General features: G+C 52.9%; 4 protein-coding genes across 17 annotated transcripts in view; 1 reads left to right on the forward strand and 3 right to left on the reverse strand.

Moving 5' to 3' along the window:
* Positions 1-16,569, forward strand: part of PMFBP1 (polyamine modulated factor 1 binding protein 1) — a 31,634-nt gene extending 15,065 nt beyond the window's left edge. For 7 of the 12 annotated variants that reach the window (XM_085235240.1, XM_085235246.1, XM_085235247.1 and 4 more), the window contains 12 exons: positions 139-372; positions 976-1,080; positions 1,159-1,264; positions 1,577-1,820; positions 1,910-2,081; positions 2,253-2,441; positions 2,600-2,755; positions 2,836-3,180; positions 3,471-3,580; positions 3,662-3,733; positions 3,904-3,997; positions 4,185-4,345. In XM_085235240.1, coding sequence (XP_085091366.1) covers positions 139-372; positions 976-1,080; positions 1,159-1,264; positions 1,577-1,820; positions 1,910-2,081; positions 2,253-2,441; positions 2,600-2,755; positions 2,836-3,180; positions 3,471-3,580; positions 3,662-3,733; positions 3,904-3,997; positions 4,185-4,295 — 1,938 coding nt within the window. In that variant the 3' untranslated portion in view covers positions 4,296-4,345. Of the gene's footprint in view, positions 1-138; positions 373-975; positions 1,081-1,158; positions 1,265-1,576; positions 1,821-1,909; positions 2,082-2,252; positions 2,442-2,599; positions 2,756-2,835; positions 3,181-3,470; positions 3,581-3,661; positions 3,734-3,903; positions 3,998-4,184; positions 4,346-12,858 lie in introns of those variants that run through there. The other 5 variants (XM_085235243.1, XM_085235242.1, XM_085235245.1 and 2 more) reach the window with 5 other exon arrangements.
* Positions 4,292-14,652, reverse strand: DHX38 (DEAH-box helicase 38). The gene is made up of 26 exons (XM_085235232.1): positions 14,333-14,652; positions 13,729-13,913; positions 13,476-13,580; positions 12,897-13,056; positions 12,662-12,780; positions 12,444-12,520; positions 12,068-12,223; positions 11,258-11,419; positions 11,067-11,174; positions 10,094-10,206; positions 9,854-9,991; positions 9,425-9,611; positions 9,151-9,336; positions 8,569-8,709; positions 8,276-8,386; positions 7,761-7,877; positions 7,403-7,510; positions 7,177-7,289; positions 6,414-6,622; positions 6,176-6,330; positions 5,946-6,101; positions 5,736-5,870; positions 5,527-5,652; positions 5,069-5,164; positions 4,696-4,817; positions 4,292-4,560 (listed from the first exon to the last, which is right to left on the reverse strand). The coding sequence occupies exons 1-26, from the start codon at positions 14,650-14,652 to the stop codon at positions 4,476-4,478; spliced, it is 3,690 nt and encodes a 1,229-aa protein (XP_085091358.1). The 3' UTR covers positions 4,292-4,475.
* DHODH (dihydroorotate dehydrogenase (quinone)) lies at positions 16,260-19,768 on the reverse strand. Of its 2 annotated transcripts, none has more exons than XM_085235252.1 (8): positions 19,379-19,768; positions 18,993-19,192; positions 18,707-18,789; positions 18,179-18,366; positions 17,697-17,810; positions 17,210-17,363; positions 16,977-17,136; positions 16,260-16,851 (listed from the first exon to the last, which is right to left on the reverse strand). In XM_085235252.1, the coding sequence occupies exons 1-8, from the start codon at positions 19,589-19,591 to the stop codon at positions 16,728-16,730; spliced, it is 1,236 nt and encodes a 411-aa protein (XP_085091378.1). In that variant the 5' UTR covers positions 19,592-19,768; the 3' UTR covers positions 16,260-16,727. The 2 variants fall into 2 exon arrangements, with proteins under 2 accessions (XP_085091378.1, XP_085091380.1); XM_085235254.1 differs by having other exon boundaries at positions 16,260-16,858; positions 19,379-19,766.
* A 236-nt stretch (positions 19,769-20,004) lies between these two features.
* Positions 20,005-27,702, reverse strand: IST1 (IST1 factor associated with ESCRT-III). 2 transcript variants are annotated; one of them, XM_085235255.1, is made up of 10 exons: positions 27,566-27,702; positions 26,731-26,828; positions 25,885-26,065; positions 25,524-25,611; positions 25,112-25,195; positions 24,606-24,716; positions 24,078-24,275; positions 23,534-23,626; positions 22,350-22,398; positions 20,005-21,272 (listed from the first exon to the last, which is right to left on the reverse strand). In XM_085235255.1, exons 2-10 carry the CDS (start codon positions 26,816-26,818, stop codon positions 21,073-21,075), a joined length of 1,092 nt encoding a protein of 363 aa, XP_085091381.1. In that variant the 5' UTR covers positions 26,819-26,828; positions 27,566-27,702; the 3' UTR covers positions 20,005-21,072. The 2 variants fall into 2 exon arrangements, with proteins under 2 accessions (XP_085091381.1, XP_010716435.1); XM_010718133.4 differs by lacking the exon at positions 27,566-27,702 and adding an exon at positions 27,184-27,519.
* Positions 27,703-27,716: the final 14 nt, after the last annotated feature.

Consider the following 27,716-nt stretch of genomic DNA (forward strand, 5'->3'; position numbering starts at 1 on the left):
TGCTGCTTGCTGACCAGAACCTGGCTCCACAGCACATCTGTCTAGCCCCAGTGTCTGTCAGGGGCTACAGGGTGGGCTGACGCCGGGTACCACTCACAGACATGAGACAGACAAGCTGCTGCTCACGCTGTGTCCTAGGGCCAGAGAGAAGCAGTAGGGCTGGAGCCACAGCATGGGGGGGCCCAGACACGCCAGGACTCACAGCAGCAGAACACTCCAGCCTTCCTACAGATGCTGCAGGTGGACTTGGACATCTGCAGGGACATGAACAGCATGCGGCTGGCCCAGCTGCATCTGCAGCAGCGCGTGGTGGAGCAGAAGCACCAGGACTTGATCTCTCAGAAGCATCATTACCAGGCAATGATGGAGCAGGTACCGCTGCCCAGTGCAAAGGCCACAGGCTGGGCTGTGCAAATTCCCGACCCTCAGCCACATGTCCCCTGCAGCCATCTCAGACCCAGCAAGGCACCACTACTGCCCAACAGCACTGCAGAGGGCAGTGACCAACCCACAGAGTGCAGGACACATTCTAGCTGCCATGCGCAGGGTGAGAAGCAGCACCACACTCCCAGCTCCAAACAGGCACAGTTGTTGTGGGCCTGTCTGCTCAACAGAGCAGAGCTGGGTGATTGCAGCCCCCATGTGGCACCTGTAGCCTGGGATCCACGGAGCTGGGCTCACTGCCCTTCTCCACACCCCAACATGGGTCAGGGGCTGCTGCCTAGGGCTGCTGGGGGACAGGAGACACTGCCACCATGGGAAGGGCACGAGGGTCTGTGGCTGGGACCAGGGGCCAGGAGCTGCAGCCCCATGGGGCTGGCCATGTCCCTTTGCCAAAAACCCATCCCAAAGTCCACAACCATCAGGCTGTCCCAGCTTGGCTTTCTCCAGCTTGAGTGCCAGCCCCTCCATGGGCAGAGCATGGTGCAGTGTACTCCACTGGGAGCCCACACACAGCACTGCATCTCTCCACAGGACCAGAAGGACACAGTTCAGATAGAGGCCACCTCTGCAGATTCCTGTAGTAGTTCCAGTGCAAGCGATGATCTCCTGGAGGAGTACACAGAGCAACTGGAGCAGGTCCGTGCCTCAGGCACAGTGCCAGCATGCAGTCTGCCAGGAGCTGGCAGGCAATGCCCCAACGTGCTGCTCCCACAGGTGGCCACGCAAGCAGGCAGAGAGCACTGCATGCAGAGGGAAGCCCAGGAGCATCAGTGCTGGGCACAGGACATGTCATCAACAGGACACAGCACTGCTAAAGAAGGTAGGAGGGCATGGAGGGAGACATCTGTGTTAATGAGGCCAGGACAAGTGGGGCCTGCAGCCTGCTGCTCTGGCAGCTCCAGTACGGAGCCCATGGCTGCCATGCTCCTGTACTATAGCAGCACTCAGGGTATCCTGGTGCAATGTAGGGGAAAGGGTAAGAAGGGTCTCTGTGCATTTGAGGCATCACCGGTTGCAGAGTTACAGGGCAGTGTTACCTCAGGCAGTTCTGAGCACAGCAGCCCAGGAGCTCTGAGGAGATTCAGTGTCCCAGATCTCGCTGCAGGGTTGAGTCCTGCTCCTCTTCTCTCAGAAGCCCAGGGCAGGAGGAGACAGTGCCAGCGAGCAAGCCTGTCTCGAGCGGCCCAGGTCCCAGCACGGTCACTGGCAGCCCAGAGCCGCCTACAGCACAAGGAGGAACAGCTGCAGCCACGTGCAGGGAGCACCATGCAGTGCACAGAGGAACAGCCATGTTCTTGTGCAAGGAGCAGTATGCAGCACACAGCTGATGGCAACGAAGTGGAGCCACGAGCACAGCAGGAGGTAGCAGAAAGCAGGTATGTGGGCCCTGATCCCATGCCCCAGCACAGGCAGAGCCCTGCCCTGTGTCCTCTCGGAAGAGGGAGGGGATCCAGGGCTGCTCCAGTTGTGGCTGTGCTTGCAGGGAGATGGCAGTGTGGCTCCAGATGGAGTTGAGCCGGTGGCAGCAGAAGCAGCAGGTGACTCTGGAACAGTCACTGCAATACATGCATGCTGCTGCCCGTGCCAAACAGGAGCTACAAAAGAGCCAAGAGCAACTCCAAGCCCTGAAGAACCAGGTAGGCAGCAAGCCAAGCCTCGGGCACTAGGGGGCTCAGCCTGGTGCACCAGGCACCCCAGTGTCTGCACCAAAGCCCATGCAGCATAGAGCTGGAATCCGCAGGGAGGGGGCACAGGAAGCAGCAGTGGCACAGCACTGTGGCCTCCACTCACGTGGAACCTTTCTGCAGCTGAAGGCTCAGAAGGAGCAGAACCGGACCCTGCAGCACAGCCTGGAAAAGCAGCAAGAGGTGCTGGCAGCCACCAAGGCCCGGGAGATGCAAAGTTTGCAGCAGCTCAGTAGACACAAGCAGACAATCCACGACCTACAGCAGAAAGCAGCCTCGAGCAGAAAGAAGATGGCAGAGCTGCTAGAGCAGGTGATGGCAGGAACAGGGCAACCACACGATGCAGCCAGCTGCCACGCAGCTCCCTCTGCCTCAGCTGCAGGATTGAGCCCACAGCGCCGGCACTGGGTGCAGCTCCAGCTTCCTCTGTCTGCCCACTCCCACTCCCAGACCCACCCTTTTTCGTGCAGGTGGAGGACGTGGCATCCCTGAAGGCAGAGCTGGCCCAAGCCCAGAGAAAGATAGGCCACAATCTTCCACTCCTTTGTCGTTATGAGAAAGAGAGGCAGCAGCTCCACAGGGAGCTCAAGGAGCAACAGAGGGCCCAGGTGCAGAGCCAGCAGGAGGTAAGCATGGCCCGAGCCTTCCCGCTAGGTGCCTGTGCTAACCCTGCACATCCCTCATCACCCCTCTGTGCCGCTGGCAGGCCCGCTCCTTCCAGGAGAAGCTGCAAAAGCTGAGCAGCCAAGTTCGGTACTGGCAGGAGTTACACCAGGACACTCAGCGAACTCTGGCTAGACGGGAAGATGAGCTGTCTGTCTGCAACGCGGAGATGGATTTCAAGGAAGAATTCATCAAGGCCATGAGACAGGCTCAGGCCAGGAACAGGCAGAACCACAGCCCAAGGACAGGAGGAGTGCAACCTGAGCCCCAGGCACCACTGAAGGACAGATCCTGGCCTACAGGCAGGGCAGAGGCGGAAAGGCCGGGCCAGGAGTGGGCTAACTGCAGAGCCAGCACCAACAAGGGAGGAGGCGGTGGCGGTGGGTCTGTAAGCAGCAGCAGTGCTAACATCTTGTTCTTCTTTAAGTAGTCCACTTTTCTCTGTTGCGAGAAAGGTGTCCTCAGTATGAAATGAAGAGTTTCTGTCCAGACTGCTGAGGTAATGGTTCCTTCATTCCAGAGCAGCTATCCCAAGACACAGGCAACTGCAGACTCACAGCTCAGCCCCAAAGGCTGCTGCCTCCACACAGCTCTGTTCATGCACCTTCCTTCTGCCCTGGGCGTGTAGAGGTTGAGTAGAGCACGCGAGTTCACACACAGCACATTGGTTTTTTTTAGGTAAAAACCCTGCATGCTTCCCACACCCCAGCCTGTTCTAATAGCAGTAGGCTGCACCAGGACAGGAATCTGATGCTGATCAATAATAGCCAGAGTGTGAAAGAGCAGATGTGAGTAAGAAGCCTTACACAAGTAGAGGGGAGCTGATGGCTGCCTTCTCACAACTAATTCAGCCTACACCTCATTTTCAGGCAGTCAAATGAGAAACACCACAAGATCCAGCAGCAAGTCAAGCAGGCTGCAGAGTTCACAGGCGAAAACCAGTAAGTAATGAACACGGGGAGTGGGTCTGAGCACTTACTGCCACCCACAGGGGTGCATGGGATGATGAACTGCTGGATTACCCAAATTCTTGGAAGGCCAGCAGAGCAAGGCTGTCTCTGCACCAGTACCTTACCCTCACCTTATCTCATTTCCTCTGCCTGTCCTCCAGACATCTTCAAGACACACTGGACAGCTTGCACGTGGAAAACACATACTTCAGGGCTAGAACACATGTACAGTACCACAATCATGAGCAGATGAAGGTGAGCAGAGTAACAGTCAACCTGGCCCAAAACAGTGCTAAGCTGATAATCTTTTGTGTACAGGGACAGCTAGGCCTAGCTGCCCGTCCAGGATACAGGTCATAGAAGACTTGCCTTTGCAGTAGTCCAGGCCAGAGCTGGGCCAGGCTGGTCCTCCATGCCAATATAATTCTTTGCCTTGTCCCAGGCTCTACAGGGCAACAACCTGACTGCACGAGCCCTTCAGAACTTGGCAGGGCTGTCTCTGCCTGGAACTCACTCCAGGATGAGAAGTGACACAAAACAACGGGAGGGTTAAAGACTGACAACCTTTAAACAAATAAAATTATTTCTCTTCTGTAGCAAAAATAGTACAGAGCATCAAAGCCTTCTTGGGCCACAGGCTGTAGAGAGCCTCACAGCAGTCAGAGGAACTGAGCCCTAAAACTCAGCAGCTCCTGGGAAGTCTTTATGTCTCGAAGCAATGAGCACTCCCTTCTCAGAGGCCAAAGCGGGCTGGGGTGCGTCGTGGCGTCAGGGGCTCCCCCTGCTCCTTCCGTCCAGGCGTATAGATTTTAGTACATCTGCCAGGAAAGGACAATGGTGATTAGTGTAAGATGAAAACAGCTCTTGCACCAGGAACACCTGTGGGAAAGTTGGGATCCCCCATGCAGCTCACTACTGCTCATAAGCAGGAAACTCACAGTGTCAGCACTCACCTTGCACTGCCTAATGGGTTACGACGCTCCTGCTCCTCCCGGCGGGCACGCAGCTGCTCCTCAGCCAGAGCCATCTCTTCCTCCATGGCGGATGCTTCCTCCTTTGCACGTCGGCGGTTCTCCTGAGGTAAAGAAGCAGCAAATCAGGAACAGGTAGAGGCCTGCACAGCAGCAGACTTTCCACAGGCCCACAACCCTGATCTCTTTATGTAAAAACAAAACAAAACAAAAAACTAGCTTCAACTTCCTCCAGCATAACAGGTGTGCAGTGGGGCTGTAAGCAGCAAGAACTCCATCCAGGCACACACTCTCCCTTCCAGTGTAGTAGCCCGCTGTTTCTGTCTCCCATCTGATCCTGGAAAGGAGAATTCACCTGACGTGACTTGCCAGCATGTTTGATACTGTAGAACATGGGGCCCAACTCTGCCAGCCACTCTCCATCCACAGCAGTGACACACTGCATGTATTCCTGCAGGAACAGAAAGAAAGATCCAGTTAGAAGGATGACAAGGCCTTGGGCATCACTGACAGAGCCATGGCAGCTCCCTCCCTCCTCTCCACTTCTTGATGGCAGTTCTCCTTTCCAGACAATTCCTCCTGACTTCAGAAAGTACAACCTGGAGTTAGTGAGACTAAAAGACATCTTACATAAGCCAGGAAGATATCACAAAAGAGACAAACAAGACACTGCAGACTACACAGATACACCCAGTTGCTAGAGACAAGAAAGGCTGAGAACGGGGCCTTCCAAGATCCTACTACCAAGGCAAAGCCTCTCAGCTGACTTGGATCACAGCTCACCCTTCCTGCTAGCCCTCAGCTCAAGCTTACCTTGGTGGTCATGACCAGCTCATGATATACAATGTAGTCTGGCGTGTAGCCCATGCCAAAGAGGGAGCTGGTGGGGTGCAGGTGGCAAGGCATGCCTGTACGAATATTGACGTACTCCCCAATGCCCTGCACAGGAGAAGTGTGGTTAGCACACCCATTCCCAGTGGGGAGGGTCTCTTATCACCCAGATGAGCGTAGACCCCTCTCACTTTCAGCTTTGCAGCTTGATGGAAATACGCAGCACAGATACACTTCCTGACGACATCCCAGTCGGTACCACAGGATGCAAGGCTCATGCGCTGCTGCACCATAATGTCCTTCAGCTGGGCACGCACCTCCCGCACCTGCACAGAAACACAACAGTCACGTCCCTCTCCCACGTAAGGCTCCTTCTCCAAACCTCATTGCCACAGCCTCACTTTCCGCATGGCCTTGGCATGAATGAAGTGCTGGTTGCACCACAGAGTAGAGTAGTTGTTGTTCTTCCACTGCAGGTAAACATTCAAGTAAGTTAAGTGATCACTCTCTGGGACAGCAAATTTCTCTCGCACTTGGTCGCTCTCTTCCTCTCGGCCCTGAAGAATAAGCAAAGAACACGTCAGTCAGATGCAGATGAAGGCCCCAAGCTGCTGAAAGATCAAACAAGTACCTTAGGCCGATAAAAGATGGCAGGCACAGACAACATGGAAACAATGAGCAGTATCTCAGAGCTGCAACCCATGTCACATGAAACAATGAGCATTTTGGAGAGCGCAGGATCCAATGGGAACTCTACCATCAGCCGTCCTGTTGAGGTCAGACCACCTGGAGGAATACTGTAAGAATCACCAGGTGGGCAGGTCCTAGCAGTTCTCTGTGAGCTGACAGCCTGCCCCTGTAGCCAGTACCTGTGTTATCCAGGGCCCCCAGAATCCACAACTGGTACATGGAGTTGAGCATGTTGTCCTCAGGGGGCGGATCCATGAAGTGGAACTGCAGCAGGTCCTGTACTCCCAGAGATTTGAGCAGAAGCACTACATTGGCGAGGTTGGTGCGCTGGATCTCAGGCACTGTGGTTGTCAGCAGCTCATTCTTGTAGGCGCTCTGGGTGTAGAGCCTGGGGGAAAGATGCCAAGAGCCTGCCCCTCCTCTTCAGGCCACTGTCTTCCTCACTGAATGACCATCCATTCCCAACCCCGCCAGGCACAGCACAAAGCAGCAGCTCTGCACTCACCCATGCTGACAAACAGGACCCTAAGGAAGTTCTTCCTCAGGCCACTGTGCCTCCCCAGCATATAAGAGCACATATAAGAGCACCTGGGCTGCAGCGCAAAGGTACACCTCTCTCAAACACAGTCCTTCCCTGGGTGCAAACCAGCCTCAAAGGAAAGCCTTGAGAAAGCTGCCTTTGGCTTGGCTATTAACCCGAGAGCATTAAAGCATCTGGTGCAGCAAAGGTGGAAAGAGTCACAAGGGAAGAAATGAGAGCATACTCTGTTCACTGCAGAGACAGTGGGTCCAAACCAGAAAGCCTCAAGGTCTATCCAGAGACCTCATTCCCACAATAGGCTCAAGACAATGAACATCTAGCTCTTCAGTTAGGAAAAAATATGTAGCCAGATGTCCAGACGTGAATTATGATAAGAATAGGAACACCAGTAATGAGCCTACCTGAAGCAGTGACCTGGGCCTGTTCGGCCAGCTCGGCCAGCTCTCTGATTGGCATTGGCTTGACTGATGGGGTAGATCTGCAGTGCATCCATGCCTATACGGGGATTGAAAACCTGGAAGGCGCAAGAAGAGAGGACTGAAGAAAGAGAAAGGCTGGGTCACTCTCACAGAGCTCAATCAACCCAATGCCAGAGATCCATGAACAGTATTGGAAACCTTTGCTTACCTTCAGCTTGCAGTACCCAGAGTCGATAACAAACATGATACCATCCACTGTCAGTGAGGTCTCTGCAATGTTAGTGGCAACAATGCACTTCCTGACCCCATCTGGAGCCTGCAAACATACCGCACGTCAGTCAAATTCCTTGGGCAACAGCCTCTGCACTACTGAGGAAGACTGCAGAGCAGCCATATAGAACTTAGAAGGACATGGGTGACTTCTTGGGAAGTTTAATTGGGCACATGCTTTCCCTTGCTCTATAAGTACCACACAAAAGACATCTCTGCACCTCTCTCTCATGCCTAGTAGCCTTCCCTGTGCTAGGTTCACCTCTGCCCAGTCCCATCAGAGTACCCATCAGCACCTTCTGGAAGATCTTGGCTTGTAAGTCCGATGGCAGCTGAGAATAGATAGGCAGTACAGCAAGTGCAGGTGCCTTCTCCAGTTCCTCAAGGTGCTCCACAATTTGTTCTGAAGTCACCTAGACACAAAGAGGAGTGTTAACATACACTTAAGAAAGTACAACTCAGAATCACAGAATTGCAGGTGTTGGGAGGGACCTCAAGAGATCAAGTCCAACCCTTTTCCAGAGGCTGAACAGACCCAGGTTACTCAGCCTTTCCTCATATATGAGATGCCCCAAAGATTCTTTATCATCTTTGCAGCTCTCTGCTGGACTTCTAGGAGATCCCTGTCTTTTTTGACCTGGGGAGCCCAGAACTGGACACAATATTCTAAATGTGGCCTCACCGGGTCAGAGTAGAGAGGGAGGATCACCTCCCATGACCTGCTGGCCACCCTCTTTTAAATGCACCCCAGGATAACATTGGCCTTCTTGGCCACAAGGGCACACTGCTGGCTCATGGCCAACAAACTCACCTCAATATCCTCCTGACCAGGCATGAAGACAAGGATGTCTCCAGGTGCACCAGACAAATGGACCTGCAGAGCTTGTTTCACTGCAGCCTCCACATAATCCTCTTGCGGTGTCTGAAAGACACAGTTCACATTAGACACCAGTAATCTCATCTGCCCCACTTTGTCTATAAGACTGCATCATAACATAGCTATCCCTTGTCTTTCCTCTCTGATCACTGCAGAGTGGGGCATATCCAAGTTACAACCCTTACAACCCCTTCACAACACAAACTCTCTCTACTACATTGGCGTACCTTGCTGAAAAGAATATCAACAGGAAAGGTGCGCCCAGGAATGTGGAAAATGGGAACATTCCCAAAAAAAGAGGCAAATTTATCAGCATCCATGGTGGCAGAGGTGACAACAAGCTTCAGGTCCGAGCGTCGCGCTACCACCTAGAAAACAGATAAAAAGGACAATAAGCACGTCATATTTGTACGTGGGTCTAGACTTCTTCCATCACTTCTGAAAAAAAAACAGCAAAAGGCTGAGCTTCCACTGTACTCTAGAAACATTAACCACTAATGCCAGGGTACACCAACACACACTGTCCAGTCACAGACTACACCTAGCTGAGAAAGTCTTACACTTGCAAACACCTTTGTATCTAGAGCTACTTTATACCAGCAAACCTTTGGCAGCACTCTAAGGGGGAGACTTAAGAAACAAAGAACAAGATGATTAAGCAGCGAGTGCAGTCAGAGATGTGGCAGTCTCTGTTCATCATCTCTACTCTGACCTGGGAGAAAAGCACTGTCCCTGCCAATATTCTGCCCTAAGACCAGCTCAAATGCCCTATGCCGCTGTCTTCCTGTAGAGTCCAGGCTCACACACACCTCCCGAAGCAGGCCAAAGAGCACATCAGTATTGAGCGAGCGCTCATGTGCCTCATCCATGATGATAGCACTGTAGTTGTCCAAGTCAGCTTCTCGTAGCGACTCACGAAGGAGGATCCCATCTGTCATGTATTTGATTATTGTGTTCTCTGACGTGCAGTCTTCAAAGCGGATGGCATAACCCACCTGGGGGGCACAGATATCAGCAAGTCTTCAACAGCCCTGCACACGCACTGCCTAGAGGCTGCACGCCTACACATGCTGCCAGACTCACCTCCTCTCCCAGGCGCACTCCCATCTCTTCACTGACCCGCTTGGCAACTGACATGGCTGCCACTCTGCGGGGCTGTGTGCAGCCAATCATGCCATAGTCTGTGTAGCCATCCTCATGGAGGTACTGTGTCAGCTGAGTTGTCTTACCACTCCCCGTCTCTCCTACCACAATCACAATGCTGTTGTCCCTGAAGAAAGGGAAACAATATTTACTCATATACCACAAAGACAGGCTTCTTCATTCATAGCTCTGGCTGGACACTCAAAAGTTGTCCTACTTCGGCAGGAAAGCTGCTATCAATCACACAAAGCAATAGGCCATTTTCTGAGGGTACAGCTTCCAAACCGAACACATATCTAGGTGAATTTCTCCAGAGATGTAAGCCAAAGCCCCAGGGTTGCACGATGACCAGTTTTCTAGCAGTCATACCTGAGGATGGAAAGCAGTTCCTGCTGCACAGCAAAGATAGGCAGATATTGTCTTTGCTCCAGAATTGATTTCTTCTTGGCAAACTCACTCCTTGCTTCACTTTTTTCTTTCATGTGTTCAGCAAACTTCTGCTCAGTCCTAAGGAAACATGAGAAGTCTTGACGCTGTCTCCTCACACACTTTGCCTACAGCATAAGCATAACACCACCAGCTAGGCAGAAGTCATCCAAAAGCTCCTACCTGTAATCCACTTTGCCATCTTCTGTCACCATCTCATCCTTCTCCTCCTCCTTCTTGATCCCCATAATGTCTCCCAGTTTTGTGCCTGCCAGCTCCCAGTGTTTATGCTGAGCCTGGAAGCGCAAAGAGCAGTGTAAGTACCACAGTGGGGACTGAAAAATCATTCTCCTCCAGTCCTACTTCTAAGGCTAGAAAAGCATGTTTGCCTCAATACCCTGGTGCTAAAGGAGAGAACACACACTCCATTCCCTATGTCAAGTCTCCTTCTTCCAAGCAAACTGGGCCAGAACTTTTTTAGACATTGGTCTGGATAAAGACACAGCAAGCACAGGATGATCAACAGTCCTCTAAGACAATTGTTTCAGCTGCTGACCCTTCCATTAAATTTACATTGAAACATACAAAAATCTGAACCAGAGCTAATCTTCCTGCTCTTGACAGGCACTCTCACCATTCTGTTTTCTCTCATACTTGGTATCAGGACTTCCTCCTTTCCACTCACAGTTTCAGATTCAGTTTACTATGAACATATCTATGCTTCTTAACCGCTATCATGTAAGCTTTAGAGAAAATCCCTCTACTAGGGAAACACCCACAAAGACTAATATACTACTTTCCTGTATATTCTTTCTCAGAACTCTTTTGCTGAAACATGGTAAGATCTATCCTGCTACTACACTGAATGTTGACTGTGCCCGAGCTACACTGTATTCTTCCACTTGCTCTTCTCAATCCAAATGCCCTTTGGATCAAACTCCCCTGCACAAACGCACAGTGATTAATATCCCAGGCAGTACCTAAGGAAGTCACAACAGCTACTTGTGAGACAATGGAATGAACTGGACTAACAGGATATATCAGATCACACAAATATGGGGAACACCTTACTATTACCATCAAAGCTTGTATTCCACAAAGCCCAAATAAAAGCAGTGAGGCCTTACATAACACATATAATGAGGTCCCAGCATACCCTTTTACGCTCCTTTTGCTCCCTGTGCTTGCGCACCAATTGGCTGCCCTTTCGGGCTATGATGGCCAAGTCAGAAGTGGCATCCTTTACAGGGATGACTGGCTCTGGCTAGAGGAAAGAGGCATTGCTTCAACACAGAGCTCACATCTGCGAGGCTCCCCCTCATCGGCACTATTAGCCACAACTTCTACCTGTTTCGTGAAGACTATCCTCCCATCTAGGAAAGGAGGCACCAGATTATGCACCAGCAGATGCACTTTGGCTGAGTTATCCTCTTCGAAATCTTCATCCACTTCAATCCGATGAACCACACCACTGGTCAGCATGCGATTTGTCTCCCAGCGCTCGTTATCCTGCAGGAAAGAACATATCAGAAGATTCTCTTACCTTCCGTTATCCAAAACTCAAGAACCACACATTACCCAAATTAATTTCAAGGCAATAAATCAAACAATACAGCTAGCTGCAAAGCTCTACAAGACCGTGACCAACTGAGGATGGCTTAACTTACTCTTAAAAGAGAAAGTTAAAAGCAGCTAACTACTGAAGGCAAATCTGTAACTGACTACAATACACACCACAGTTATGGTACATAACTTTAAGCACTGAAATGATCCAGTGCTGCATCTGCTACTCTTCCTTTCCCAAAAGGGAAAGAGCTTGGACACCCAAAGAGAAAAATAAGTAAGCCTGGAATGTGGAGAAGTAACACTGAAGGTTTTAGGCTACAGAACCCACAAATAAGCATTAGGAAAGAAACATAACTAAAATAACAAAATAACTAAAGACAAGTATGGGAAATAGAGACAGGCCACAGAACTGTCAACACAGTCAACAGAACTGTCTCAAAGGAAATGGAAGGCAAACAGTCTACGTCCAGGACAAAGACAACCTTTATTTTATCTGTCAGCCAAACCCATCAACAAGTGGTTCACTCCAGAGGCAGCAGTACAAGCAGCCTCCACACTTTCAGAGCAGCCAGCACCACATCTTGCCCCTACCTCATTGATCTGCCGCCGCTGTGCAGAGATTCGCTTCTGCTTCTGCTTGTGTAAGTGCTGCTCCCGCTTCTTCACATACTCATCAGAAGAGTAGGCCAAGGGGTTGTGAAACTCATCATAGCCTTCATCCATCATATACCAATCCCGGTCCGCTTGCTAGGAGGAGAGAGATGCAGCACTGAGCTGCGTTGCTTGCCCAGCTGGGCTAGATTCTGGTGCCACTCCTCACCCAGCCACTGGGAGAAAGCTGACTATCACCCATGACCCAGTACAACACCAGCGGCAGACTCAGGCCCTGCCGGTGCTTTGGGCCAAGTGGCAGCAGCCAAAAGCCTGGTGTCTACTGAGCACCCTGCTCCCTGTCCGGGCTTCTTACCCGTTGGTCGTCCTCCCACTGCTGGCGTTCTTCCTCTGTCTCAAAGGCAATGCCTTCCTCTCCATCCTCACGCCGCCCTAAAGAAGATGACATGGTCAGCACAGGCCACCACCCCCACCAGGCTGTCGCATGTGGAGGAAATCCCACAAAACCTGTCCTTGTGCTACACAGAGATTCTGTCACTGTCCACCCTCAGCACCCCACTCTAGGCTCCTCACCTCTACCTCTGGACAGTCGTGGTGTGGACCCCAGGTGTTTCCGGTCGTCAGCCCACTCATTATATTTGTAGGATGGGGTGGGCAATGGCGTCTTATCCGAATACCTGCTCCTTACAGACCTGAGAAAACAGCACAAGTGAGAAATCAGCGCACATAGATAGATGTTCATCTTACATGTACCCTTCCCTTTCTTGCAGATCACCAGATCATAGATTGCACACCCAGCTACTGATACCTGTCCCGGTCTCTCCGATCTGTGTCCCGTGATGCCCGGTGGCTGCGCTCTGAGTCTCGATAGGAAGGTGTGGGTGAAGGAGATTCCCACTGTGAGCGGCGGGAACTGCTGTAACTGCTATCGTCCTCCTCCCAGCTAGAGCGAGATGGCGTGGCTGCATCTAGCAGAGGAGATTGAGTTTGACACAGTGTTCACACAGTGATCCTAAGAACCTAAGGCCACTTTACACCTTCTAACAAGGAGCACAAAGAGGGTACCCATCTGCTCTCCTTCTAAAGGTGCTTACACACATCAACTCCAAGGAAAATTGCCAGAGGACCACATCTCTTATCGCACAGACTCGGAACAGACCCCACTGGGCAGGGACTGGCCAGATCTTCACACACACCTGGCAGATCACTCCCAGTCCCAAACTCCTGGAAGAGCATGGATTTTTATGTGTGTCCTAACCACAAGTCTTAAAAAACATAGGCTTCTTCACTTGCACTCGTACTAACAAAAACAGCAGAACCCCCCCCCAAATTAAAAACCTTTTCTTGTTAGATCTCATCTGAGATCTCTACCAAGTCCTACTCCTACCTTTGGGACGATGCTTGGGACTCTCTGGTTCGCTCCTCCTGCTGTTCCGCTCCAGTGAGCCATCTCTTTCTGATCTGCTGCTGTGACGACTTTTGTCCCAATCCTCTGCAGACAGAAAACAAGGTCAGGCACCCCGTGTACAAACAAACTTCCTAAATCTGCCCTAAAAAATACACTGAATATTAGCCAAGGGCAACAGAGAGAATAAAGACTGAAACCTAAGCAGAAAGCAACAAAAGTCTCAAGAAGTTACCACGGTCCCGTTTACGATCGTGGTCTCGATCCCTACTGTGCTCCTTCTTCCGTTCCTTCTCCTTTGAGGAGGCAAAGACACCGTGTTCACGACGCTCTCTTTCCCGCTGCCGGCTGCGTTCCCAAAACTCCTCACTGACACCACCTGTGTAGGAAGGTGTTTCCACATGGACGGAACGGTAATGCCTAGAGAGGTGGAATACAAGTTAAAAACATTCCATGGTGCTGAGGAATAGCTGGCTTCTAACTCGTCTCCTGCAGTTCTAGTCCTGATCTCTGCTACAGCAGAAGTATGTGGTTGAGAATGCTCTCTCACAGCATATCCTGACTTTCAGACATAAGCACTTCTAAGCAAACTGCTGTTTCCAAAGATCAGGAGGCAGAGGTGCCCAGTAGCATCTCAGAATATTCCTAGCCTAACAACTCAGGGCAGGCACCAATCAGATAGTTCCCAGACGTCCTCAAATCCAGAGATTTGAATCCCACAGCCTCGCTCCAGGGCCGAGGTAGAGATCCCCACAGCACACAGCTGCCACCACGCTCACGGCCGGGCATCGGCAGGGATCCGGCGGCTGCCCGGGCGCGGCGGCCCGCAGAGAGCGCACCTGTCCTTGCGGGCGCTGCGACGGCTCCGATCCTCCTCCTCGTCCTCCTCGTCGGGGCTGCCCGCCTCGTCGCGGCCCTCCTCCCAGTCCCTGTAGGAGGACACCCGGGACCGTTTTCCGCCCGTCCCCTCCTCCTCACGCTCGCGCCGCTTCTGGGCCGCCAGCACGTCCAGGCCCAGCAGCGAGGCCCGCGGCGCCGGCGCCTTGAAGACGTGCTGCTCGGCGGCGGCACTGCGCGCCCGCGGGACCAGCCCGCCCGCCTCGGCCTCGGGGCCGGTCCCGGCCAGCCGGTGCATCGACGCCTCGCCCGCCTCGGCCATCGCCGCCGGTCGCTACCACGCTGCGGAAGAACGGGCTGCCGGGCCGCGGCGGGGACGCATGAGGCCTACGGGGAGCCGCTCCGCGCGACGCAGGGCCGGCTCGACCCGCTCCTGCCGGCAGTTGCCTCAGCGACCGCAACCCAACCCCGAGAGCGCCGCCATGGCTGCCGCACAGCGCTCCGCGAGAAGAGCCGCTCTAGGCCTCGAGCACCATAGACAGAACGGGCGGAGCTTGTAGGCGCCCCAGAGACCATAGAGTCCACCCGCCACTAAACGGGGCGACCCACGGCTCCTTGGCGGACTTCCGGCACGGCAACCCTATGACGCCACGAGGGCGCGACCGGAAGAACGCGGGGCCGGGGCGGAAGGGGCAGGAAGGGCCCGGGCTGCGGCTGTGGACGGTGCCGCCGGCTGCGCTTCGTCTCTCCGCGTCTCACCGAGAGGTGAAGGCGGCGCCGCGGCCCCAGCCCAGGACGTCGCCCAGCTGTCCCTGGCGCGCGTGGTTCTTCCGGGGCAGGTGGGATGGGCGACACGGCCGCCTCCAGGAGCGCCTTCTGACTGGGTCCAAGCACAGCGCAGCCTAACGGCTCGTGAACCTCACCAGCACTTCGAGAGGTGCCGTGCAACTTAATTATAGCAATAGACAGCGCTGTCCCACCGTCCCTCTGCAGCCATCCCGGCTGGGTGCAAAGCGACTTCTGGCCGTGCCTGGAGCCGATCTGGCTGCCTCGACCAAAAGCGCAGGCTGGAGGATGGGCTGCAGCCCCGGTCTGCCCGCAGGTGCACAGATCACAGCCCACACCCTGGTATGGTCAAACACCACCACGCTCAGGGTAAATGCACAGCTGGAAGGCATAGAACATCTCCACGGCTGTCACAGACCAGCAGCAGACCACAGGCAAAAACACTGTAGGACACACAACTTCCCCACGGTCAGGAAAACCAACTTCAGTCCAGGCAAACAAGCACTTCCCAGGATCATGTCCAGAGCATACAAAAGCAGATGGTGAGATATCCCTGTTAGAACTGCAGACAGCACCATGTCGGAACCAAGGCATCCGAGAAATAAAGGGGGTGATGCAGGGTACACAGCACCAAAGAATGCAAAGGATTACAGACAGCCATGGGTCAGTGCTCATACCCACTCTTGTGAAAGGCTGCTCCTCAGGACCACAAACAGGTTTGGTGTAGCTCAGCACTGTCACGCAATCCCATGGCGCAGGACGGTGGGGAACTGCTGCACAGGGAACACTACAACCAAGTCACACAGCCTCACTAAAGGACAGGCAAGAGACTGCTGGAGGTCCAGGGTGAAGCAGCAGTTGCTGCCAAAAAGCCCTAGAGACATAACTTGCAGCTTCCAAAGGAGTGAGAAAATGGGGCCTTTCCATAACAAATGATAGAGCAAAACCACAGCTGTCTGAGGAAGGGGAAAAAATGGCTCCTGCCATCTCCTGAAGGTGAGGGCCTCAGGTACAGCTGGCAACACCACAACAAAGCCAGACACTGACCAGGAACAATACAGCACATGGATCCCTTGGCTGAGAGCTAACCATGGTCCTAGAGTCTGGGCAGCTAAAGGGGTGGCAGCAGAGCAACACACAAGACAAGGTAAGAGAAATGTTTATTAACTCTAGGTCGGGATCAGGACCCCCAGATTTATTAAAGCACTGTACAGACAGCAGATGAGGACAAGGAAGGAGAGATGCCACTCCGGAGGCTGTAGTGCATGACCCAGCACTAGCCAGAGTGAGCAGGAGAGGTTCCAGAACTGAAGGGCAGAAGGGATACCTAACACATTGCTTGGGCTCTGGTCAGTACTGTAGGGAAGGTGGGCACAAGACTGTTCTATCACTCCACAGCTGGCCCTCCTCCAGGGCCTTTCTGAGCCCCAGTGGAACCTGACCACCACTTGCTTCTGCTGGGGAACACAGCCCACAGGAAAGCCAAAAGTACAGCCCTGGGCAGTGGCATTAGTACAGAGACCCCTTCCCCAGCTTCCCACCAGTACAGCCCCAGTCCCTCTTACTGACCCTTCTCAAGGGCCAGGACCAGGGCATTGGTTCGGTCCCAACCTAACAGTCTGGAAACATCACAGCCATTCCTGGTTTGTCATGGCTTCTCTTGGCTAGACCTTGATCCTGCAATCTGTCAGCGCCGGTGATCTGCTCCAACTGCTTCCATGACACTCTTGAAGCCCTGCTCCCTAATCAGAAACAGCACGTGACAGCCTAGCAGGCCCAGCACTGCTGCTCAGCCCCAAAGTGCCAGCGCTCATGCGCAGGCATCCAGCTGCCACAGCCTTTCCTGGGCTCCTTGCTCACCTCAGCAGCTCCTCCAGCTCCCGCTTCACCGCCCCCACCACTGGGGGCCCATGGTACACTAGTGCTGTGTACATCTGTACAAGCGAGGCTCCAGCACGGATCTTCTCCAAAGCATCACGGCCACTGCTCACCCCACCCACCCCAATGATGGGCACCCGGCCTGTGGGCAAGTACAGAATCAGGACAGCAGGGGTGAGGACAGGATGCACCCTGAATCCCTGCCCTGCCCCTACCTTGGGTGAGGGCATACATCTCCCGCACTGTCTGTGTGGAGAGCTCCCGCAGGGGCTTCCCACTGAGGCCCCCAGACTCCAGGCGCTGTGTGCTCTGGAGGCCGCTGGGGCGACTGATGGTGGTGTTGCTGACAATCAGTCCATCCACACCAACCTGGAGGAGGCAGCAGCATAAGGACACAGCTGCTGTGAATAACTGGGTCAACAAACAGACCAGCCTGGATGTCCCCCAGCAACATACCCAGCAGTCGTCCCCCACTACCTGCAGTCCCAGAGGTCTGGTGGGATGCACACAGACCCTCAGACTTACAGCTAAACAGAATGCAGTCCCTCCAGCCAGCCAGCACTGCAGGTCTGCTGTCCCTTCAGAGGGATGAGGACCACTGCTGTCTGGCACCATGCTCAGGCAGAGCAGGAAGTGCACACACCCAACTTCTCACCAGCCTCCCCTTCTTACCTCCACTGTGCTGGGCCCCCATCCCCTCACCTCACATACAACACCAGCTATGTCCTGCTTGTCCTGCTCAGTGAGATCCGGGGCAATCTTCACCAGCACAGCTGGCTTACGCTCACATGGCAGCATGTCCCTCTCTGCCAGCACCTGCAGCAGGACACAAAGGAACAGTGTTTATTGGGGGCACCACCTGTACCCACAGCTACAGGCAGCACAGTGTCAGGCCCTTTTGTCCCTATACAGCACCAAAAGCACAGGGCCTGGGGCGTACAACACACGAGTTGAGGGCTGAGGCAGAACTGTGTTGACTTGTTATGCCATGATGTAGGTGGCTTGCAGGAACAGAACATAGAGCAGTGCCTCACTGTTCACCTGACTCTTCCTGGAGAACAGCACTCCAGCGCACAACACTGGCTCACAGATTCAGTAGTTGATCAGAGGACATCTTGGTGGCTTTGCTCACCAACCCAGAAAGCCTCTCTCTCCTCCCTGCGCTGGAGGTGCTCCTCACCCACCTTGGTTAGCAGGTCCCGCAGCTCAGCCTTGCCCTGAAGGTCCCGCAGCCCCGGAGTATTTGGGCTTGACACGTTCACAACCAAGTAGTCAGCCAAGGGGCCCAATGTCTGGACTCCAGCCACATAGTCAGCTACAGCATCTGTAGAGCTCTTGTTCTTGCCCAGGTTGATTCCAAGAGGCATCCCCGCTGGAATGCAGACATGCCTGAGCCAGTACAGAGGGATCAACCACCACCCAAGGGGCTAGAGCACTGGACAAAGAAAGGCCCTGTACCATCTAAAAATCGAGGTGAGGATGAGTTCCCTAGAGCTGGGCCTCAAACCATCCTCCAGCCACAGGAGCATTGCTGCAGCTGGCCCAGTCAGCATTTCCCAGCACAGACAGACCACTCAGAAGACACTGCCCTTGGAAACCGCCCAGCTGGAGCCCTATTGGCTTTGCATACCTCCCTTGGCCTGCGGCTAGCTTGGCGACCCCCAAATCCATTCTGCCAATCCCTAGAGCAAAGCCTTACAAGCTTGTCTCACCAGTTGTGAGCTTGAGCTGTGCCTCCTGGCGGGCCTGCAGCCTACGCTCCACCACAGCATGGCCGTGGCTGTTGAATCCATATCTGCATCAGAAGAAATGAGACTCAGGGCTGGGCTGGTGCTTACCAGGCCTGGGCAGGAAAAGAGAGCAACAAGGGGAGTGGCCCGGCCCCGTGGGTCAGCTCAGCACACTCAGTCCAGCATTCAGGTGACAGTCGGGAGCACCCACAGGACCTCTGCCCCCCGCACCACCAGCAGCCCGTCCCAGCGATTTGTGAAACCCCACCTGTTAATGACTGCCTCATCTTCTACCAGCCGAAAGACTCTGGGCTTGGGGTTGCCCTCCTGAGGCTCGGGCGTGACAGTTCCCACCTCCACAAAGCCGAAGCCCATCCTGTACAGCCCGTCCACAGCCTCGCCGTGTTTGTCAAAGCCAGCCGCCAGTCCCAGCGGGTTGCGGAACCGGAGCCCGAGGACGCGCACCTCCTGCGGGGAAGCGCCGCTAAGGCGGCGGCAGCAGCAGCGGCCCCGCGATACCTCACCGCCTCCCACCCGGGGCCACCCCGCGAGCCCCGCCGGGACCCTCCGCTGTCGGGCAGGGCTCGGCCGCCTCCCCCGGTCGCCCGCTCTCGGTGCCGCACCCTCCCTCGCCTCCCGGCCGCGGAGCCGTACCAGCGCGGGGCCGTCGGGGCGGGCGGGCGGCAGAAGCCCGAGGGCGGCGGCGCGCAGGGCCAAGCCGTGGGCGGCCTCCGGGGTGACGGCGCGGAGCGCGGGCATCACCGCCGCGCCGTACAGCCGCTCGTCGCCCGCCGCCAGCGCCGAGCCCAGCAGCAGCAGCCCGCAGCCTCCCAGCGCCGCCGTCAGCAGCCGCAGGCGCCGCCGCATGAGCTCGGCAGCCCCGCGCCCGACCCGCGCCCTCCGCCACGCGTCCCCTCGCGCGCAGCGCCACCCGCCCGGGCAGAGCCGCTTCCTGCGGTCAGGGCGCGCGGCTGGCGGAGTTCGGCCCCCGCGGCCAATCGAAACACGGCGGGAAGCCGGAAAGCGAACGGAAGCGGCGCCAGCGCGCGACAAGCGGGGCGGGGCCCGCGGGAACGGCCCGCGCGGCTCAGCAGCGTTGAGAGGGGCGGGTTAAAGGAGAACGGGAAGGCACAAACCCGACGGCGGATCTTCGTCCGCGGGACGTAACGCGCCGGTACCAGCCCTTCTCTCTCACGCACGCATCACCTCCGCCGCCTCCCCCCCGCACACGCCCAGAAGAGCCGCACCGCAACAACCAAAGGCAGCCCGGAGCCCGCAGCTACAGCTGCGCACAGCCCATCTTTATTAGGAACTAATCTTAAGATACAAATCAACCAAAAAAACTTCAAAGAAAAGTAGTGTGTTATGTACAGATACGTTGTGCAGAAGAGAGCACACCATGTTCGGCAGCACCCACCCCTGAAGGCACTGCCTGACAGAAACCAACCACCACTGCACCAACAGCTCTGCCAGCATCCCGCCAGAGGTTTCCTATCACCCTGCTCTGCCCATCCAGATTCCCAAAGACCAGCTCTCCACAGCTCTAGGAGACCCTGGAACAATGGAGCAGACGCAGCCCACACTGCAGTGCCCCCCGCAGGCTCATCCTCCATTCTCTCCACGCGCGCTTCCAGCAGGTTGTGTGAACGCACTGCTGGAGCGGCAAACCGTACAGCGCTGCTCCTGTGTGAAAGGGGAGCAGCCCCCCCGCAGATAACACAGCAACAGCTGCAGGGGTTCCCTGAGCATTCACCCAGTCTGAAGGAGGGGTTTCCAACGCAAACTGCAACCAGGTCCAGCTGGAGCCAGATGGATGGCACTAGGGTACCACAAAACCTAAAGGGCAATACCGTGTCCACTCACAACAGTAATTCCTGCCTCTGCCCCAACTAGCTAAAAATCTTACCATGGAGAGAAATAAATATATATCACCCTGACCATACATACCATAAAGCAGAGCAGGGCAGCTGGTAGATAACACTCCCTTTAAAACCAGAAATATGAGGAGAAAGCCCTTTCAACCTTCATCACCCTTCTCTGTGAAAGAGAGCACAGAGCTGCCACAGAAACAGCCAGAAATGTCAATCAAGCAAGGCCTTTCTCTATAGCTACCTAGATTGGTTGAGCTGTTCCCTGCTTTCATCTCTTAAGAGTCTCCACAGTTCAACTCCTGGAGCAACAAGGACTGGGAAAGCGTCAGCATTTGGTTTAAGTACAGCAGGAAGAGAGCTCAAAAAGAAGTGTTCATTTGAGGTTAATATAGGAAACCAATTGAAGGGAGAGTGTTTCAGAGAGAAGCGGCAGTCACAGCTCCCGCCCTTTTCATTGGAGTTATAGCCCAATGAGTCTTATGTTTTCTTCTTTAGCTCCTCAAATCTGCGAGAAAGATCATCAAAGTCAATGTCTTCAGACGCAGAAGAATTGGCACCAGCAGATGCTGTTGGCAGTGTATCCGGCACAGAAGGTAATTCAGGCAACACAAAATTATCAATGGTATTAGGAGGTCCAACTCTTGGTTTTGGAGAAGCTTCAGGCTTGGGTCCAGGCCCTATTTAGAATAACAAAAAAAACAATTTCACCCCACTCACCACCACATTAATCAGGCCAAAAGATAGAGGCACACAGAACATTGCTCTACCAAAAAGGCAGTACCAACGACCAGCATTAACACAGCTCCATCTCTGTTTAAGACTCAGAGGGTAAAAGGTTTACATGGCTGCAAGGAGCTGCAGCCATGGGCCGGTCACCCCATTGTACAACATACTACAGACTTCCCCTTTGCTGCCCCAAGTGAGCTGTGGGGCAGTGCAGCTGCAGCTCCTGCACACCTGTATCAGCTGGACTGCACATCCCAATTTTCTCCTTTCCAGCACCTCCTAAAGAGACACATAGGTACCAAGATATCTTATGCTCCCATCACCCAGATGTTAAACAGAGGTGTAGCAATTCCAGTGCAACCATAAGCATATCTCCATCACACACCATCACCACTTCCCAAAGGACTGTCAAGAATCCTTGCTGGAGATGCAAGTGGCAACTTACTTCAAAACCCGCTCTGACCTGATCAAATGCTAGAGATAACAGATGCTTTCAAAACTTACAGAGAAGTGCACTCTGCAAGACTGGAGAGATTAACTGTGATCCAATCACAGTGCCTGAAGCACATCACAAACGTTCAGGTAGATGGACAGAGAGAGAACAACTCTCTCACTAGCTATGCTCAGCTGCATTAATATGAACTTATCTACCTCTCAGTGCCTGCTTTCTTCTTTCTGCTCCTGAAGAATATATTGCTTATGTTGTATAAAAATGAATTATTTAAATCCGTTGCTTTCCCATTTTCTTCTGCAAACTTCTGGATTTGGTCTGACAAGCTAGCTTAAGCTAGCAATCTAGTTTAACTTCAAAGTCAAACTCTAATTCTCAAGTTTCTCAGATCCTCCCTGTGTGAGAAAATACTTTTCATTTCTATCAGCACCCTCTACAAACTCAAATCCTGCTCTCAAGATACGTCAAGTTGTACACATTGTTCCGGGTAGGGAAAGCCTACTCACAAGGACACTAAGATCCCAAGCTAACCACAGCTCCAAACCATGTCCAGTTTCCCACACCTTGACATACTCACCTGCCACTGATGCAGAAACAGCATCCTTGTCAGCATTAGGTTCATCAATCTGAAAAAGGCTCTCTGTTACTATAGCTCTCCCATCCAGCAGGCACAGAATCCCAGAGCCATGCAGGCAAAGTTCATAGGCAACAGCAGCCACAGTCATGCACAACGATGCATACGATATCCCCCCCAAGGAAAAAAAAAAACCCACCACCACAAAAAAAAAAAAAAAAAACCAAGAAAAACCCACAAACAAACCCTAATTTCCAGTACACTCAGGAGAATCTGACTCTCCTTCCAAGGAGGCAGTGCTTTCATTTCCCTCCCTCCTTGTCAATCAAAGCAGCTTCACTGGCAATATTTTGGATCCAGATGAATAGAGTACATCCACTCACAGATTTAAAAATATTTCTCAAGGACAAAAGCGAGAAAAGACTGCTCTCTTCCTCCACAAAAATACAGCTACTGCTTACCTTCACAAGCAATAGATAAGCCCTTGTGACCAGCAGTGAAGAAATAAAGGCATCTTGAGTCTTGGATTAGTGGGGACAAAGGCCCAAAGCACGGTCAGTTTTGCTGGGAGAACTCTCCCTCCCTAGTGGGCTGCAGTCAGTGCCACCTATCTCTACCTAGCTAACAGCTGCTGTGCCTGCACCTCCTGGACTCAAAGGCTTCTGTACAGCTAGTGCACACAGATACTGAGCTATGCTCGTTACTATTCAAGGTTTGCAGAAACAAGCGCATCACCAACAGCAAAATGAGAGGCACAACCACAAACTGCAGGAAACAAAAACACAGAAAATAAACAACACTCCAGAATCTCCATTCTTATCCCCAAGGACTGAGAAAAGTCTGCAGCCCTACCTAAAAAGGTTGAAGGTGGTAATCCCATCATGTTACAAAAAAATGGGATTTGTGGACTTTGCTTGTCAAAGGCTTATCATTTCAATAATGCGGATTAAAAAAAAAAAATCTTGGCTTTCACAAGTTTTGGTTGCAGAGGAAAAAACTTCTCACAAGTTTCTCTCATCGCATGTACTCAGCTATTTAGCCAAAATCAATACCAAGCACCACTCCAAAAAGCTCCAAAAAGGCCAAACAGTATGCTTAATGAACACTTGTATTTTCTGTAGCTACCACTGTCCTCTTCTCGAGTTTCCCTCTGCTGCCTACGGCGGTGATTCATCTCAGGCACTTACAGATTCATATGTTGGTGGGTTTGCTGGAATTGGTGGTGGATGAATGTTAGTAAAAGGCTGGTAGGTTCCCACTGGCAAGCCGTTGAAGTTCTCCTGTACACAGAGAAATTAAGTAGTCAAATACCAGCCAATTCATCTGGGAGAGGTTCCACAGGACACAATACATCTACAGCTGCTAGGAGTCAGAGACAGTAGAAGTCTAATATACATGCAGACAAGTATCCAACTTGGTATGGTTTATGCTCGCTAGGAGAAGATTCTCAGGTATTAGTCAGACAGTCACTTGCAACCAGCTAACAGGACTATTAATTATTCTAAAGAACCAGCAAAACTAACACCTCATGTCTCACAGCATTATAAGTGACAGGCCAAAAGCTTAACATTCGGCTGCCAAGAACTTCTATCCCATTTAGTCTCACAATAACAAGATGCCCTTCTGTCATGTGAAGCTACCAGGCACAGACACTTTCCAATCAGCAGGCGTGGGGCATCGCAGTCAAAGCTCTCCAAAGAAAAAGGGCCTGCTCAAAACATAGGCGCTTACCAGTCCCTTTGGAGGTGGATAGGAGAAAGGAGGATTTGTTGGCATGGGCATAGGCATTGGCATAGGCACTAAACCATCAAGACCAACCAGTGGTGCTGTAAATCCACCACCTCCTCCCCCTCCATGGCCACCTTTCTTCACATCATCTGTGAATCCCACATCAATCAGATCTGCCTCAACACCTGCAGGAGCTTCAGCCTGGGAAGGAAAGAAGAAACTTTTCAGATCACAACCTTCTGAACAGCATTAGCTGCAACATTTGTCACTGAAAAAGATGGGACAGGAACAGAAGGACAGAACAGATAACCTTATTATAATGAGAGTCAGAAAGGAGACCAGACAATAATAGCTGTAGGACTTTGGGAAGTAGAAGGGATCCTGCTATGCTAAGGCTGTCTAGAAGACATCCAAGTGAAACTACCATAAACTCTGGTGCTACACCATGATCTTGTGCTCCACAGCACTAACAGAAAATTTTAGTCACTGTAACACAGAAGGGGACCATAGACTTGCATGTATCTCACTCACCATCACCACTGAGTCAGGTTCATAGGGAACATTGTAGTTCTTGGCAATTTCAATGAGATATCTCTCTACCAGAATCTTGGGAGGTGCCTCCACACTCAGCTTGTGCATCAGCTGAAACACAAGGGTGCAGAGACGCTCATCAGGAATAGTGCAGAATTGCAAGGCTCAGTCACAGCCAGGGTCACCTGCTATGGGGAGCACAGCACAGCCTTCAGGAGCCTTTTCCACCCAGCACAGCACTGCAACAGTAGAGGCTTTTGGCAGCAACAAGGCAGGGCTCTAAGCGCTCTGCTCCTCTACATCCACAGGCAAGACAGCCTGGCCCCACCTGACAGGGACATCAACACCATACTTCTGTGCTTAAAGGCAAGCCAGTCCCCCCAGAACTGTCCCACTCAACTCCACAGTCAGCCACAGACATCAGCCACCAGCCACATGAACAAGGGGCAAAAATCCACAGCAGATTATCTGTTCTTCCAGCTTCAGCCATTCTACCAATTTATTACCCTGTCATTAACTGTTCCAATCTGGTTTGTGCGGCACAGCTTCCCATACTCCTTGCTGTATTTGGCGCACAGCTGGTCAGCAACCTGCAGCAGGAGAGAAACTCTGGGATCATATACATCCTTGCTTCCCCCCCCCACCACACATCCCGCATCATCTGCTGTCCCCACAGCCCTCTCCACCTCTGTTTGCCCCTAATTTCTGCTACCAAGTGCACCCAGCTGAGCAGCCTTAACCACTCCGAGGCTTCAGGATTCCTTGTAGAAGTGAAGCCTGGTATGAGGTCTCCATCTGCAGAGCCCCTAAAAATATCCCTTGTCTCAATGACAGAGTCCAATGCTAAATCTCCCAATGGTTCCTGGCAGTGCCAGCCCCATCCTCCATGCATAACACCCCTCAAACAACCCTACTCACAATCTTCAACTCAGCCACTTCTGACTGGAGCCGTGGTGCAGCCCAAATCAGTGTAGACACTGCTTCTGCCAGGCCAGAGTCCAGCTCCCTAAGGATAATAGAAGGAAATCCTATCTCCACACCACGTACTTCATTTTTGCAGCCCTCCACCTGCTTAGTGCCCAAATGTCCCCAGTCCTTCATGTTGGGCTTCTGATTCTTCCCTGCCAGGGAAGAAGAGGTCTCTGGAGGTCCTAGGACACCAAAATAAAAACAGGTGTCCTTCTGGCTTGTATTCCCAGCCTGATCTCAGCAGTACCCCCCCCTCAACCCAGGGGGCCTGGTCCCTCTCCCACACAACACCCCTAAGGGCAGCGCTTACTTCATGGACTGAATCAAGCCAAAGCGGGCTAGCAGTAGATCGCAGTACAGCTCCAAGATCTCCATGGCCTCCACAAGGTAATCTTCACGGATGATGTGCTCCACACGAATCCTAGCACGCTCATCTTTTCCAGCTGCCAGATAATCTGCAATCTCCTTCCTTGCCTTCTGGGCCAATTCAGCTGCAGCACATATCCCCAAGGCCAGTCACTGTGCTGGCAAGAGCTACTGCCCCTACCACACATATGCCCATCACCAACTTCTCTCTCCCCATCAAGCTCAGCCACAGCTTAGTGGAGCCCTTGTGTCTTGGTCCTATCATGGAAATTCATAGGAGAAAGGAGAGCGGGTTTTTAGCTGCTAGAAACTCTCCCACACCTTCAATTTCCTTGTAGAGTAACCAGAACCACGGGGTAAATCTTAACCATGTCTGATCAGGGCAGAACAGCCAAGTGAGGTGAGTCACCCACAGCAAACAGGAATTTCCTCACTACGTAGGCACAGAAGGCCCAGGAAACAACCTTCTGGGCAAACTTGGATGTCCTTCACATATGGCACACAGCTGTGACACCACTCAACTTGTCAATCATACTCTGACACCTGCCAGAAAGCTATATGGAGACCACACTAGGGCCAGCCTACTCCTCTGGGGTCGACACACCCAGGTGTAGTGCAAGGCTTGGATCCAGCAACAAAAAGCAAAGGCTATTTCATACTAGGCCAGCAAAAAAAACTTCCCTGACTCCAGAAGGGAAAAAAAAAAAAAAAAAAAAAAAGAAAATATTCTCCTAAAGTTTCCTGGGCCCCAAAAATATTCAGGGCCACACCTAACCCCTCAAATACTCACTCTTTTTTTTTTCCAGCAGTTTGAGGCGATTGATGACAAGGCGTAGGTTGACACGCAGGCGCTCAGCCTTGAATCCAGAGCCCAACATGATGAAGTTCCTGTGGGAAGAGAGGGGAACAGCATTGGCACCAGTAACCAGTAAGACACTGGTCCCTGTTTTACTCAGAAAAAAAAAGTTGAATTACAGTACTTCACTATGACAAGAAACATTTGTAAGAAAAAAAAAGTCTTCCCCAGCGCTAACACTAAAAGATCTGGCTTGCACCAATGGAGCAGGAACAGACTTTTGGATCATGGTAATACTAAGCACACAGACAGTAGTTTGCATAAATTTACTGCTATTTAGAGTACGTGCAGATCATTGAGCCGATCTGTCCGAACATCAGCACAATTATCAACAACGCACAGTGCTAACTAAAGTCAAATAAACAAAAAAATTTGCAACATATTCACCTGACATCATGAAAAGTTCTGCCCTTCCATAACCCGAATATACTCCCACAACGCGTAAATAATTTCACAGAGCTGCAAGAAAGCCTCGGCACGAGCCGCACGCTGCCCTACCAGTCCTCGCTCCCGAGAACGCCATTCCCACCACCGCCTGCCCCGTCTAAGCAAACACCTCGCCCCACCGACATGAGCCTTCCCCGGGCAGGGCTGAGCACCGCCGGGGCGGCCCCGTGAGAGGTGCTCCGCCCGAGGGAACAGCGAACAGCGCAGGAGGCCCTGCTCGGCTCCCCGCGGCTGTGAAGCGGTGGGAACAGGCTATGCTCGGCTAGGCTAGGCTCGGCTCGGCTCACCAACAATCCCCTCCACCACCCCCAACCCCACTCACCGCTGCCCCGCCGGCTGCAGACACCTAAAATGGCGGCGCGCGCAGTACCGCCTACTGCGCGCGGAGGGATCCGCCGGGCCGACGGCTCCCCGCTGCCTGCTGGGGGCACGGCCGGGCTGCGGCAGCTGCCACTGAGACCGAACGGAGCCGA

Source organism: Meleagris gallopavo, chromosome 13 (genome assembly GCF_905368555.1).
Source record: "Meleagris gallopavo chromosome 13, MGAL_WU_HG_1.1, whole genome shotgun sequence".
Classification (NCBI taxonomy): domain Eukaryota; kingdom Metazoa; phylum Chordata; class Aves; order Galliformes; family Phasianidae; genus Meleagris; species Meleagris gallopavo.